The sequence below is a fragment of the Chaetura pelagica genome, unplaced genomic scaffold, assembly GCF_000747805.2.
Source record: "Chaetura pelagica isolate M959 unplaced genomic scaffold, ChaPel_1.0 scaffold76, whole genome shotgun sequence".
NCBI lineage: Eukaryota > Metazoa > Chordata > Aves > Apodiformes > Apodidae > Chaetura > Chaetura pelagica.
The window spans coordinates 9976368-9987786 of NW_009970723.1; the positions used below are offsets into that span (position 1 = coordinate 9976368).

Below are 11419 nucleotides of genomic sequence, written 5' to 3' on the forward strand. Positions count from 1 at the left end.
ACAGCCCTGGCTCAAATAATTGCTTTCAGAAATCTAAAAGCATTCCCTGAACATCCTTTGAAGGCAGTATCACTCCTCCCACCATAGGTAATGCTTGTCTGAATAGGAGTAAGGATTGCAAAAATAAGGAGTTCAGAAGCAAATAAAGCCAACATTATCTTGAACATTAATTTTAGCCTCATTACTCCCAGCAGCCCTCCAGTACCTGAAGAAGCCTACAGGAAAGCTGGGGAGGGACTTTTTACAAGGGCCTGTAGCAAGAGGAAGAGGGGCAATGGTTTTAAACTGGAAGAGGGTAGGTTTAGATTAGATATTAGGAAGAAATTCTTCACCATGAGTGAATTGTCCAACAAAGGTGTGGAAGCCCCCTCCCTGGAACTGTTCAAGGCCAGGTTGGATGGGGCTTTGAGCAACCTGGTCTAGCAGGACATGTTCCTTCCTGTGACAGGGGAGTTGGAACTAGAGGATCTTTAAGCACCCTTCCAACCCAAACCCTTCTATGATCTCCCAGTGTGAAAGACAATTCACTCCTCCCTACCCAAAAATCTGTTGTCAATTGTAAGAAAAATTCTTGAGATGCAGAATAATCATAGGCAGGGTACTTTAGGAAACTCTTACCAATTGTCCTTTTTATCCAAGAACCACTTCTGCATCCTTTTTCTCTGTGCTACCTGGAAGTGTTAGTACTTTACCTCAAGGCTCAAAGAATTAATTCAATCCAATGCAGCTGGACATGAATCCCTTAACTCCCTGACACTCACTGTTTGTTTGTTTTTGTTTGGGTTTTTGCTTTGTGAATTATGGGGGTTTGAGTAGGCTTTGTTTTGGGGAGAGGGAGCAGCACTTGTCAGTTTAATTGGTTTGGTTAGAGGGATTTTTTATTTGGTTCATGTTTGGGGGTTTTTTTGGTTTTTTTTAAATACAGACAAATGTTCTCCTTTGCTGTTTCATTCAAGTCCAGACTCATATGGTTAGTGGTACCTGATGGAGACTAAGTGAGGCATCAGTATGCAGAAAAAAGCATATTAACAGGGACTCAAAAATTACTTCTACTCTCATACCCTGAAGACTTCATTTACATCAGACAATCAGATCTAATGAAAGAATTTTGATTCTTTTCAAACTGTTAGAGGCTAGTAGGTAACAATATCATACCGCTTGTTCTATTAGATATGTTATTTCTTTACACATACATTAATTACATCACTTTTTTATATTTCCCTTATTTCAAGACAAAACTAATTTTATATTTAAAAAAACCCAAACCAACACTGTCAAAGAGGAGCTTCACCCATAGATGAGAAGTCTGGCTTTCTCACTCTCCCCCACCTCCAGTATAGCAGTGGATGACAGTATAGAACTCATTTCACTTAAACATCAGAGAATAATTACATTGGTGACGGATCTACATGAAAGAGAGATTTATTTCAAGTAGAGATTTTCTTAAGGCAGATTAAGAAGGAAAAATAAAGTTTTCAATATGCCAAATAGGGGAATATTAAAATAAAGAAATACAATTCAAATATTTTTCCTCTCAAGCTATTCCTTGTTGGATGGACACTAAATGTCAGTGTCTCTACCTCTAAAAAGAAATGCCTATACCACAATCAATTTATCACCCCCTATTCTCCCTGAATTATTTAGATTTTAGCAAAAGCAAACTCCTTGAGTAAGGTCACATCTCTCTTACCACATTTTTTTTCCTCAAAGGAAAAGGATACTTAACTGATTTTTAAAGAATGTTCCCATGCAGCTTTCCAGCCAAAGGTGTACCTGTTTCAGAAACACTTTCAGAACTATTGCTGAAGTGTTCAACAAAACAAGGTTTCACCTCCTGCATTTCTAGACCAGACTGCAATACTGTACATCATAAGGAGATCTAAATCCTCTGTCTGTCATAACACTCACCAATTGAAAGGATGCATTTAAAGCCTCTTTTTTTTTATTAGAGACAAAGTACATTGGTATTTAGCAGTGGCCAAAAGCAGTTATGCCACTAGCAGCCTGACATGTTGTACTTCTGCATTGCAATTACTGCCATCCCTGTTTTATTTGGTAGCTCAATGACGAAAAACAAAAATAGTTCAGATTAAGTTATTATAAACTATATGCATTCAGATTCTTGTGTAATATAACTTCAAGTCCAGAAAGTTGTTCTTCTTCATGCCAGTTTAGCCCTTAATAGAAACTATTAAGCATTTCCAAAATATAGTTACTTTATATCTAAGGATAAAAGAACTGATCCAACAGATCTCTGAACTAAATTAACTTTTAAGTAGACGTCGAACACTTGGAGTTCCAAGCGATTAGGGAAATGAAAATATTAATAAAATAATTTAGAAGTTTTCCCCCTTGCAGTGTTATCCTCTGTAATTAATCGCCATTCTTCCTAAAACTAAACACATACCTTTATATTCCCTGGCTTGCCCCAAAATCCTTTCCCTCAATCGTTGTCTCAGAATAGGTTTTATACAAACTCCCCTTTCAGTCTTCCTGTTCAAGTGCTACCATTCTAACCCTAGACATGAATAATGCAAGGGCTTAACAAATGCTTAAGTATGGAATTAACACTTTGATAATTTTATTTATGCAATAAATACTATTTTCTGATAGATTTATTGGATTCATCCCTTCTTTAATGGTATGATGTTTGGTTAATAGAGTTAGCAATAAAACTAATATGGCATTTTACTAACCATGTTGTTCCTCCTCCAAAATGTTGTTGAGCTACAATCCCAGAAGTCAGGTACGCTAGAAGTACCAGTCAAATTACAAGTCACAACTGTTAGATGAAAGAAACAGGAAATAGTGTTTCTACAACAGCCTGGAGTGAATTATCCTGGTCCATTTACCTTAAACATGCACAGATTGTGTGGAAAGGAAAAAAAAAGTAAAAGTGTCAGAAATCATTTGTAATTTTCAGACAATAAAGGGATATGTGAATAAATATTAATAGAGGCAAATACATAGACTATGGCTTAGCTGAAAACTTTTTTTTTTTCAGACTACTTTTTAAAAAGCTCAGTGATAAGGCTGGCCTACAAATGCACAGTAAAATTACATCATGACAAATAAAACAAATAGGACAAAATCAGAGGGACAGTAGAGAAGAAACACCAGCTGACTACAGGTGGTCTGCACAAGGCTTGTGAGAAGTAAACTCTTTGAAAGGACAAGTAGGACCATATCAGTCAAAGAAGTAAACTGATGTTGTATCTTCACAAAGTACTGTGTCCACTTCTGTTGCCTGTATTTCAAGCTGTTTACAATTGCTAGGAGGTTCAAAATAAAAACAACAACAACAACAACCACACCACACAAAAATAATATCAAGTCCCAGAAGGAGCTTGAATTATTTTTCTGTAACGGATCAGGAGCAAAATGAGTTAATTTCCTTAAATCTACAGATAGAGAAAGGATTATTTTTTTCAGTAGATAATAATTTAATTCAAGCAGGTGTATGAAGATGGTCCAGTATCTGGGGATGGAAGCAAAGTCAGATTAAGTAGAAAAGTAAGTTAACAACAACAAGGGTAATGCAACATGTTTAGATATGTGAATATGTACTGTATCACCTGAAGTGTTCAAATAAACCTCTGTAAAAACCAGAACAATATCCACACAGCATAAACTTGATTTAGAAATCACTACTCTATCTACTTGCATTACAGAAGATCAGAGAATAATGAAGCAATTCTTCTGATAAAAACTCAGACAACTAATATAATACTTGTGAGGAATTATAATTAACACAGGTAGAAGTATTTTTTGTATATGTGCCTACTGCCCCATTTTAAGGTATTTTGAAAACATTTCCTATCATTTAAAGTGATCAATAAATCCACTAAAAAGTTTTTTAAAAAACATGTTATTTAATTTGTCATTAAGACAAGAATCACATTTTTAAACAATTGAGGTGCTGTAAGATAGATATTAAACACTACTTTTAAGATACTTTTATTAAAAGTTGCTAGTAGATGCCTAGCTACTATACAACAGGTAAAACAAGACAATGTTTTAAAACGTTCACTTTTTTCAAAAAAGAATACACTAAATTGTTTGAGATATTTACATGAGAACTCATCTTGACAAGTCAGCAGAAAACTGTTGAGACTTCCAAGATGTGTATACTTACGAAGGCTACAAAAAAAGACTAAGAATTTAGGGGAAGGAGAAATTAATTTAAAAGATTTGCATGCCTTACAAATTTATAGTCTTTTTACATTTCTTTTGCTTTGAGCACTTCCTGGAGGAGCATCTTTTTTGTTCTTCCATTTAGCAGATAAACTCTTACATTCTTTTGACCCATGGAAAGCACACAGACATAAAATACAGAACTCAAATGCACATGTCTCTCTGCTACATAGTCCTCGTTTCTTTACCAATTGGTATTTTGCAGGATATTGACACCTGGGACAGGGTTTTAGGGCTTCATCAGTGAACAGAGTTTTAGCAACCTGTGTAGCAAAAGGAGAGAGAGATGAGCTGCTTAGTTCCTGTAAATGAAAAGTCTTCTAAAAATTGGAAGTGTGAAGTTTCTTAGCTACCTACTTTTACATATTCTTCCAGTTTACTAGTTGAATGGGGAGCAGAACTGCACCTCCTGGGTGTAAGGTCAGCGTAGGAAGGTGGTGTTCGGACTAAAGGAGTTCTGGCTTGAGCTTGAACAGGCCTTAGAGCAGATCTATTGAGAACATTAAGTCTTGTGGCAGCATCTTCAGCTTTCAAGAAATATTCCTGTTAAAGTTTAGAATTATAAAGAAAAGGGGAGGAAAAAAGGGAAGCAAATCAGCATTGCTTTTCAGTTGGGATTTACAGCTGGTTTTTCCTTTTTTTCTTCCCCTCTGCAACAACATATTAGTAAAGGAAATTATAGTTCATGTATTTTGCATTAAATGCTTGTGTGCAGTAAGGGAAGAAAAGACAGGAACCATTAAAAACAAAGACCCATGAGCAGAGTAAAAAGCCAACTGTCTTTTAAGGCTCTACTGTTCTTCATGTTTCTGAATTAGGACACATTTCAATAGCAAGCATGGAAATAGTAAACAAATTTGTCACAATTAAAGCAAGGTTTTACTGAAGCGTGTGTGCATACATATGTGGAGGATCTAAAAAATGGTACCCTGTTAATGTACTTACTTTTCTAAATATCCCTTAAAAAATGTTTGTATTTTCTTCTGATGTTCACAAGTACATAATGAAAAAGCTTAGCCACAATCAGTCCTGAAAGTTATCAGGACATAGTCTAGAGTGGTTCTATCGCACTGAAGACTAGAGATGAAAAATGAGGAAAAGGATGGCATAAAGGTATTAACAGAGTTTAAGATCCAAAACCAGAATCAGTTGAGGAAGAGATCCTAAAGGATTTTCAAGGAGGGGGGAAAGAAAGGGGGGGACTGGGGGAAAAGAAAGGAAGAGTATCACGTCGTTGAAAGACTAGTACTCAAACTGTGGACAGTTGAGAAGCAAAATCAATTACATCCTCCTGCTAGATTCTTTCACATACTCATGTTGTAACTGTCTCTATCAGATACCTTCTGAAAGCTTTACAAGAAGTTTCCTCTTTCTTCAGACCTCTCTTCTTTCACACTTGAAAAAAAATACTGCCTTTTAGATGAACCTTACCTCAGCTTCTTCTTTCAGGTGTTTTATGTACAACTTTCTCCTTATATCCGCATTTTTATCTTGTACAATGATTTCACGCCAGTTTTTACTTACTTTCCAAATGCTGGAATAAACAAATTTAAAAAATTATCCACTTTCACATTTTTTTTGCCAAGTAATACAGAGCTCATGCTAGTAAGACTGTCTTTTAAAGATTTTTGTGTGACTTTGTATACCATTGGTCATTTTACAGATTATTGCTATATACTACGAGAGTTCACCATATTGTTATGAAACAGATCCCATTTACTCTTACACACCACTGTGCAGAATAGAAAAGTCTAGAGAAAAACTGCAATGTGAAAAACACGGTATATTTTTTACTTACAAAATTAAATAAGTGTCTTTCTTGCACATGAGCCACTTACCAAGCTTTTTTTCTAAAGTGAAATTGTTGTGTTGATTGTACTGAAAATATCCATGCCTTCATACTTCCACCTAGTATCTCTTTCTCTATGTAACTAACACACAAGGCACTCTTGATTTCTTTGAAATAAGTCAGTACTGATTAGAAATTAATCTAGAAACTTACTCATAAAGCAAAGCTCTGAGTATCCTTGTGCTTAGAAGTAACTGAGGAAATTAAAGACATAAGAAAAAATCTAGAACATGTTTTCAGTACTATGCATTATTGGGAAACTTGTCACGAGAGGAATTACTTTCTAGGATTAAATAAAAGTTTAATATATTTTAAAATTTTTAAGCACAGTGATTTAGTTCTATGTTTGGTGATTCCTATGTCTGGCATTTTTGTTTCTTTGGTTTTCAGTTTCCCCATACAATATATTTTTAGAGCTACACAGAAAATCCACTTGGTTAATGGTCACAGAAATTGTTAATTTTCCCTGAAAAAAAAATAATAATAATTTTGACAACATCCACTATTCCAGGAGTTATTCAAATTGTTTTTCAGAAAGACATCTTTTCAACTTTTCTGGGGAAAAAAAAAAAATAAAGCAGTAGTACTTACCTGCATAGGCTTTCCACTGTCAAAGCATCTAAAACTATAGCAAGAACATGATTTAAATTTCTATATTTTAATTCTGTTAAAATATCTAATTTTTCAAGGCCCATTTTCTTGCCAATAAGTCCAGCAAGAACATGTTCCAATGCAAATATTTCTGTTCCATCAATATTCTCCGATATTTTTTTTTGTTCTGATCTTTGTCTTTGCAAGCAAATTTCATGCACTATTTTCAGAGCTGGAGTTCTTGAGAGGTCTCCCTGACTTACAACTAGGTTTCCACTAGGCTGTTCCTGTAAAACTAATGGATGGTCTTCACTGACAAAGCTTCTTTCTTCTGTTAACATATGAGCTGAAGTAGAAGGACTGCCATGATAATCTTCTGTCTCTGACTGTGAGCCCTGTTCCCTAAGAGTAGATAACCTTCTAACCCGGACAAGTTTTCGTGGTTTTCTTCTACTATCCGGAATTCTGGAACCTTCTTTATGTTTTTGGAAGAACTCTTGGAAAGATCCATCATGATCAGACAACAATTCTCCTGATTTGTCCAAATGAAGTGAATTGTATCCACTGTCCTCAGGTGTTGAAAGATCTGAGTAACTTGCAAGTTTAACAGGAGGGGAGTTTATATCACACAGATCAGAATTAATGTTCTCTACAAGGCTACTGTTAGAAGTTGGGAACTTACCCTCTTTGGCCTCAGGTACCACACTACAATTAGGAGTCCTAAGTAACCCATCACTAACATTCATAAGGATGCTTTCACTGAACTCATTAACATTACTAATAACATCCTTACACTGAATTGGAGATAAACATTCTGGTTCTATCAATAAGGGGTCCTTACATGTGGACTCATCTAGCGTAGAAGTCCTTTGTTGTGAAAAGGGAAGTCTCCTTTTTGGGCAATCAGGATTAGAGGCCTCGGTTTCTGAAGTGCTAGCTGTCAGATGTCTGCAACTTTTACCTCCTGAAGAATCCAAACTGGTTTGTGAAAGATTTTCTTCAGAGCTCAGAACACAGGAGGGTATTTTTATCCTGCTGCTTCCTGAAGAACTAGCTTGTCTTTCACAGCATCCTGCAGTGGTGCCAGCTGGAAGAGTCTTAGGTAAAAGCAGCCTCCTGCATAGTGAGGCGTTTTTCCTACTCCCTTTAGGGGTTTCAAAAAAATCTGCACTTCTATTTGCTTCTCTTTTTTCTGATAAGGAGATAGAATTAATTTCATTTGCCATAGATGATGACACAGGACAGAAAGCATTAGGATGAATGTGCTCAGGATGCTGTTGTAGCAATGACAAACTTGTTATGCTCAATGCTTCTGTATGTTCTACAACAGGATCTTTTACCGACTCATTGCTGTCCAGAAAAACTGAAGTGCAACATGTGTCTTTAAAACTGGAGTATTTAAAATTGCTGCTGGGAGATGTTAATCTATTTCTTTTAAGAACATTGAGCGTTACTGAATGACTGTCTGACATCTTCTGCTTGACACTTTGACTTTGTGAATGAAGATACCAGTATTATTTCTGAAACAAACAATAAAAGTAGTCACCAAAGCACCCTCAGATGAATGAGAAAGCCTTGTGTAAGTCTATCAGGGTATCAGCCCTTGCAGAAGTATTTTCATTAGTCTTAGTAGGAACCAGGCTTTATGCATGAACACAAAGATAAATTACAATCAAGTATACATAGTATACCATAAGTGAGGCAAATTAAAATACACATCCAGTTAGCTAATTGATCTGCCAATTCTCATCCCAGGAAAAACACTTCAAATAAACAATACAGCAACTAGAGCCTCATTTGTGCTGAAATCTGTGACAACACTCCCTCTTATTTCAATAGAATCAATATTTTTATTGACATTGTGTTATTGGTTCACCCAACCACTAACAGTTCAGTCCTCAAGAAGTAGCAGAAGCTCTGGTAATAGAGAAGTTTAGTCAAAAGCTGGAGTTGGGGTTGCTCCAGGAGAACCTTATGAGGCCTTTCAATACTTAAAGAAGGCCTATAAGAAAGATGGGAACCAACTTTTTGGCAGGCCCTGTTGTCACAGGACAAGGGATAATGTTTTTAAAAGAGGGTAGATTTAAACTAGATATAAGAAAGATTTTTTTATTTATTTTTTTTAATTAGGGTGGTGAAACACTAGAACAGGCTGCCTAGAGAGGCCCTATTCCTGGAAACATTCACAGTCAGGTTGGACAGGGCTCTGAACAACCTGGTTAGTTGAAGGTGTCCCTGTTCCCTGGAGAAGGGTAAGACTACATGACCTTCAGAGGTGCATTCCAAACCAAACCATTCTATTATTCTAAAAGGCATTTTCTCCTTAAGAAAAATAAATATATTAATTCACAAGTCTACAGGTCTCCCTATTATTTAGATCCCTACGATCCCTGAAGGGAATACAATTTGACCTCTAGTTAGAAAATTAACAGTGTTTTCTTATCTGTCTTAACATTTAAATGTTACTTTGTGAAGAAGCTCTCCGCTTCAGCTCAGTCCCGTGGGTAAACTGAGTGTTCTGAAGCTTTAGACTGTAAAGAAACTGACAGATTAACTGCACACCCTCTCATCATCTATATAGAAAGTTTATTTAAAACTTAGTAAGTATAGAAACTGTTTAAAGCTACTATATATTTTCCCAGAGAAAGTTACTAGTGGCTGATGGACCCATTTAGATAAGAGACATAAGAACACATACTTTTTGCCATTCATACAGGCAGAGTTTCTGCCCCCTAACCAGCGTGTCAACAGGTTACTGCTTTCTACACAGAAGACAGAGTAACTGTATGAAAGGTGCTATGAATAATGCCAGTATGAGGGCTGTTCTCACAGAAACCTTGGTAGTTCACATTAACATTGCAAGTCTTTCAAAGTCTGAATCAGTATCTTTTACTGGGTAAAGTTACTGGTCTCTAGAGCAGGTATTCTGAAACATAAGGCTGGAAAATCATAATTGAATTTTCAGAACAGACAAAAATGGGAATTTTTAAAAGGTGGCTTAAACACCAAATGTTAAGATTTTGCCAATATCCTAACAGTCCAGACTTAGTCAAACCCTAAGCCACCAAATGCAAGCAGCGGGAACCAAATAGCTGGAGGAAGCTCTTTGATGATCTTGAGTGATTTAATTTGAATTGACTGTGAGAACTGGGCAAAAGACCATAATCATGTTACTATTAGTATGAATTTTGTTTTATAAATTAAAATATTTAAAACAAACAAATCCATCCCTGTACTTCAGAAAAATTACTCCAGGAAAGAAACATATGCAAAAATAATTCCAAGAAGATGACAAACTCCAAAGTCTTGCCTGTTTCCTTTTCCTCCCCTATTTACCTCTACAGGTGCCTTACTTTCACATTTGTTTTCCCTCACTGCTTTTTCCACATTCCCTGTTTTTATTTGGTGAAAGAAATGACAGTACAAATGTGAAACATGAGGGCATACCTTTAAGCTAGCTATTACATGAATTAGGGGTAACTTCCTTGACAGTACAGCACCAATTCCAAGCAGTGCCTAGTGTTTCATTTGCTTTACTTTTTTTAGGCAATAAGCTGAAAATGCTTATTGGCAACTCCAGTAAAAGCCAAAAATGTTGTAAATACGCCAGCGTCCAGCAGAAGGAGCCTGTGAGCTTATCTGATTTTGAGAATAACTGAAAAAATTATGGGAAAGCTACTGCAACATAGACACTGAGTGAACAATGTCCATTATACTTCTTTACAGCAAAGCCCAGTATACACATCATGTTTTATACACATGCATTCTTTCCAAATCTATTACTTTTATAAATTTTACTGACAAAGCACAGAAGGGAAAGCCCTTCAGAAGTGCTAGTGGAAAAAGATGCTACTTATATTAATAAAGAGATAGCTAACAACACCTCTTACTACTTGTCTAGTGGTTTATAAGCAATTCTTTATCAGGATAAAAGTTTCGTCTACTAGATTTGATACATAAGATCAAGTCCTTTTCATTTGGGGATCCTGAAGTAATCTCACATCAGTTTTGTAGTAACAGAATTCAATAACAAAATTCAGACAAGGAATAACTTCTGGCAAAGCCCTGTCTCACAAAGTCTCTTAAAGAGGTAAAAATGTTGATTGCTAAAAGACAACATAAACTGTGCCTATAACTTAGACCTGAGTTGTAGCACAGAGTCACACCTGTTTCTGATACTACTTTACACTTGCCAGTGGCACACACTGTGCATTTATGCCTTGGACAATGTTTCCTGTCCTTGTTTGTCACAGTGCACCCTCGTTAACAAGACAAATAAAGGCAAAGTTTTGGTGAGACAAGCATATTATCTCTGTTATTTAAACTTGTATCTGCAGTAAACCTGACTTTATCTGAAGCACCCAGATCTAAAAGCAGAGAAGTCATTAATAACTTCAAAGGTATTAACATTGAGGATGACATACCTAAACCCTACCTGCAAAATGTGGGTCACTTACCCTAATTTGTGAGCCAATTCAAGACCTTCCAAAGCAAAAGTGCTGCGTTCAAAGTATTGCTTACCACTACTGATAACCTAGAACAAGAAATGATGTGGAGAGGGGGAAAAAAAACAAAAAGAAGAGGCACAAGTGAAACATTACCCAGCTGAAACACAGCTCGCAGTTATCTGTACTGCAAAGCTCACTGCGAAGTCTAATTACCCAGCGATGAGGGTAATTAATAGCTACCTAGGGACCTTGAGGGTCTCCCAGTCACCCGGGTCGCCGGACACGAGCAAAGCAACGGCTTCACCTCTTAGTTCGGGAAGTCGCTGGGCGTGAGCAG

General features: G+C 36.4%; 1 protein-coding gene across 1 annotated transcript; it reads right to left on the bottom strand.

Annotated features, from left to right (window-relative positions):
• Positions 1-4208: 4208 nt before the first annotated feature.
• FBXO43 (F-box protein 43) lies at positions 4209-8106 on the bottom strand. The gene is made up of 4 exons (XM_010006450.1): positions 6635-8106; positions 5626-5728; positions 4552-4737; positions 4209-4457 (listed from the first exon to the last, which is right to left on the bottom strand). Exons 1-4 carry the CDS (start codon positions 8104-8106, stop codon positions 4209-4211), a joined length of 2010 nt encoding a protein of 669 aa, XP_010004752.1.
• Between the last annotated feature and the right edge of the window lie 3313 nt (positions 8107-11419).

What these genes read in the sequence shown, in the direction of transcription:
- FBXO43 (XM_010006450.1), bottom strand. Translation starts at nt 8,106, where the DNA reads ATGTCAGACAGTCATTCAGTAACGCTCAATGTTCTTAAAAGAAATAGA. An exon ending in ACAGTGGAAAGCCTATGCAG is followed by an intron (nt 5,729 to 6,634) that starts GTAAGTACTACT and finishes TGTTTATTCCAG; the next exon opens with CATTTGGAAAGTAAGTAAAA. An exon ending in AACTGGAAGAATATGTAAAA is followed by an intron (nt 4,458 to 4,551) that starts GTAGGTAGCTAA and finishes TTTGCTACACAG; the next exon opens with GTTGCTAAAACTCTGTTCAC.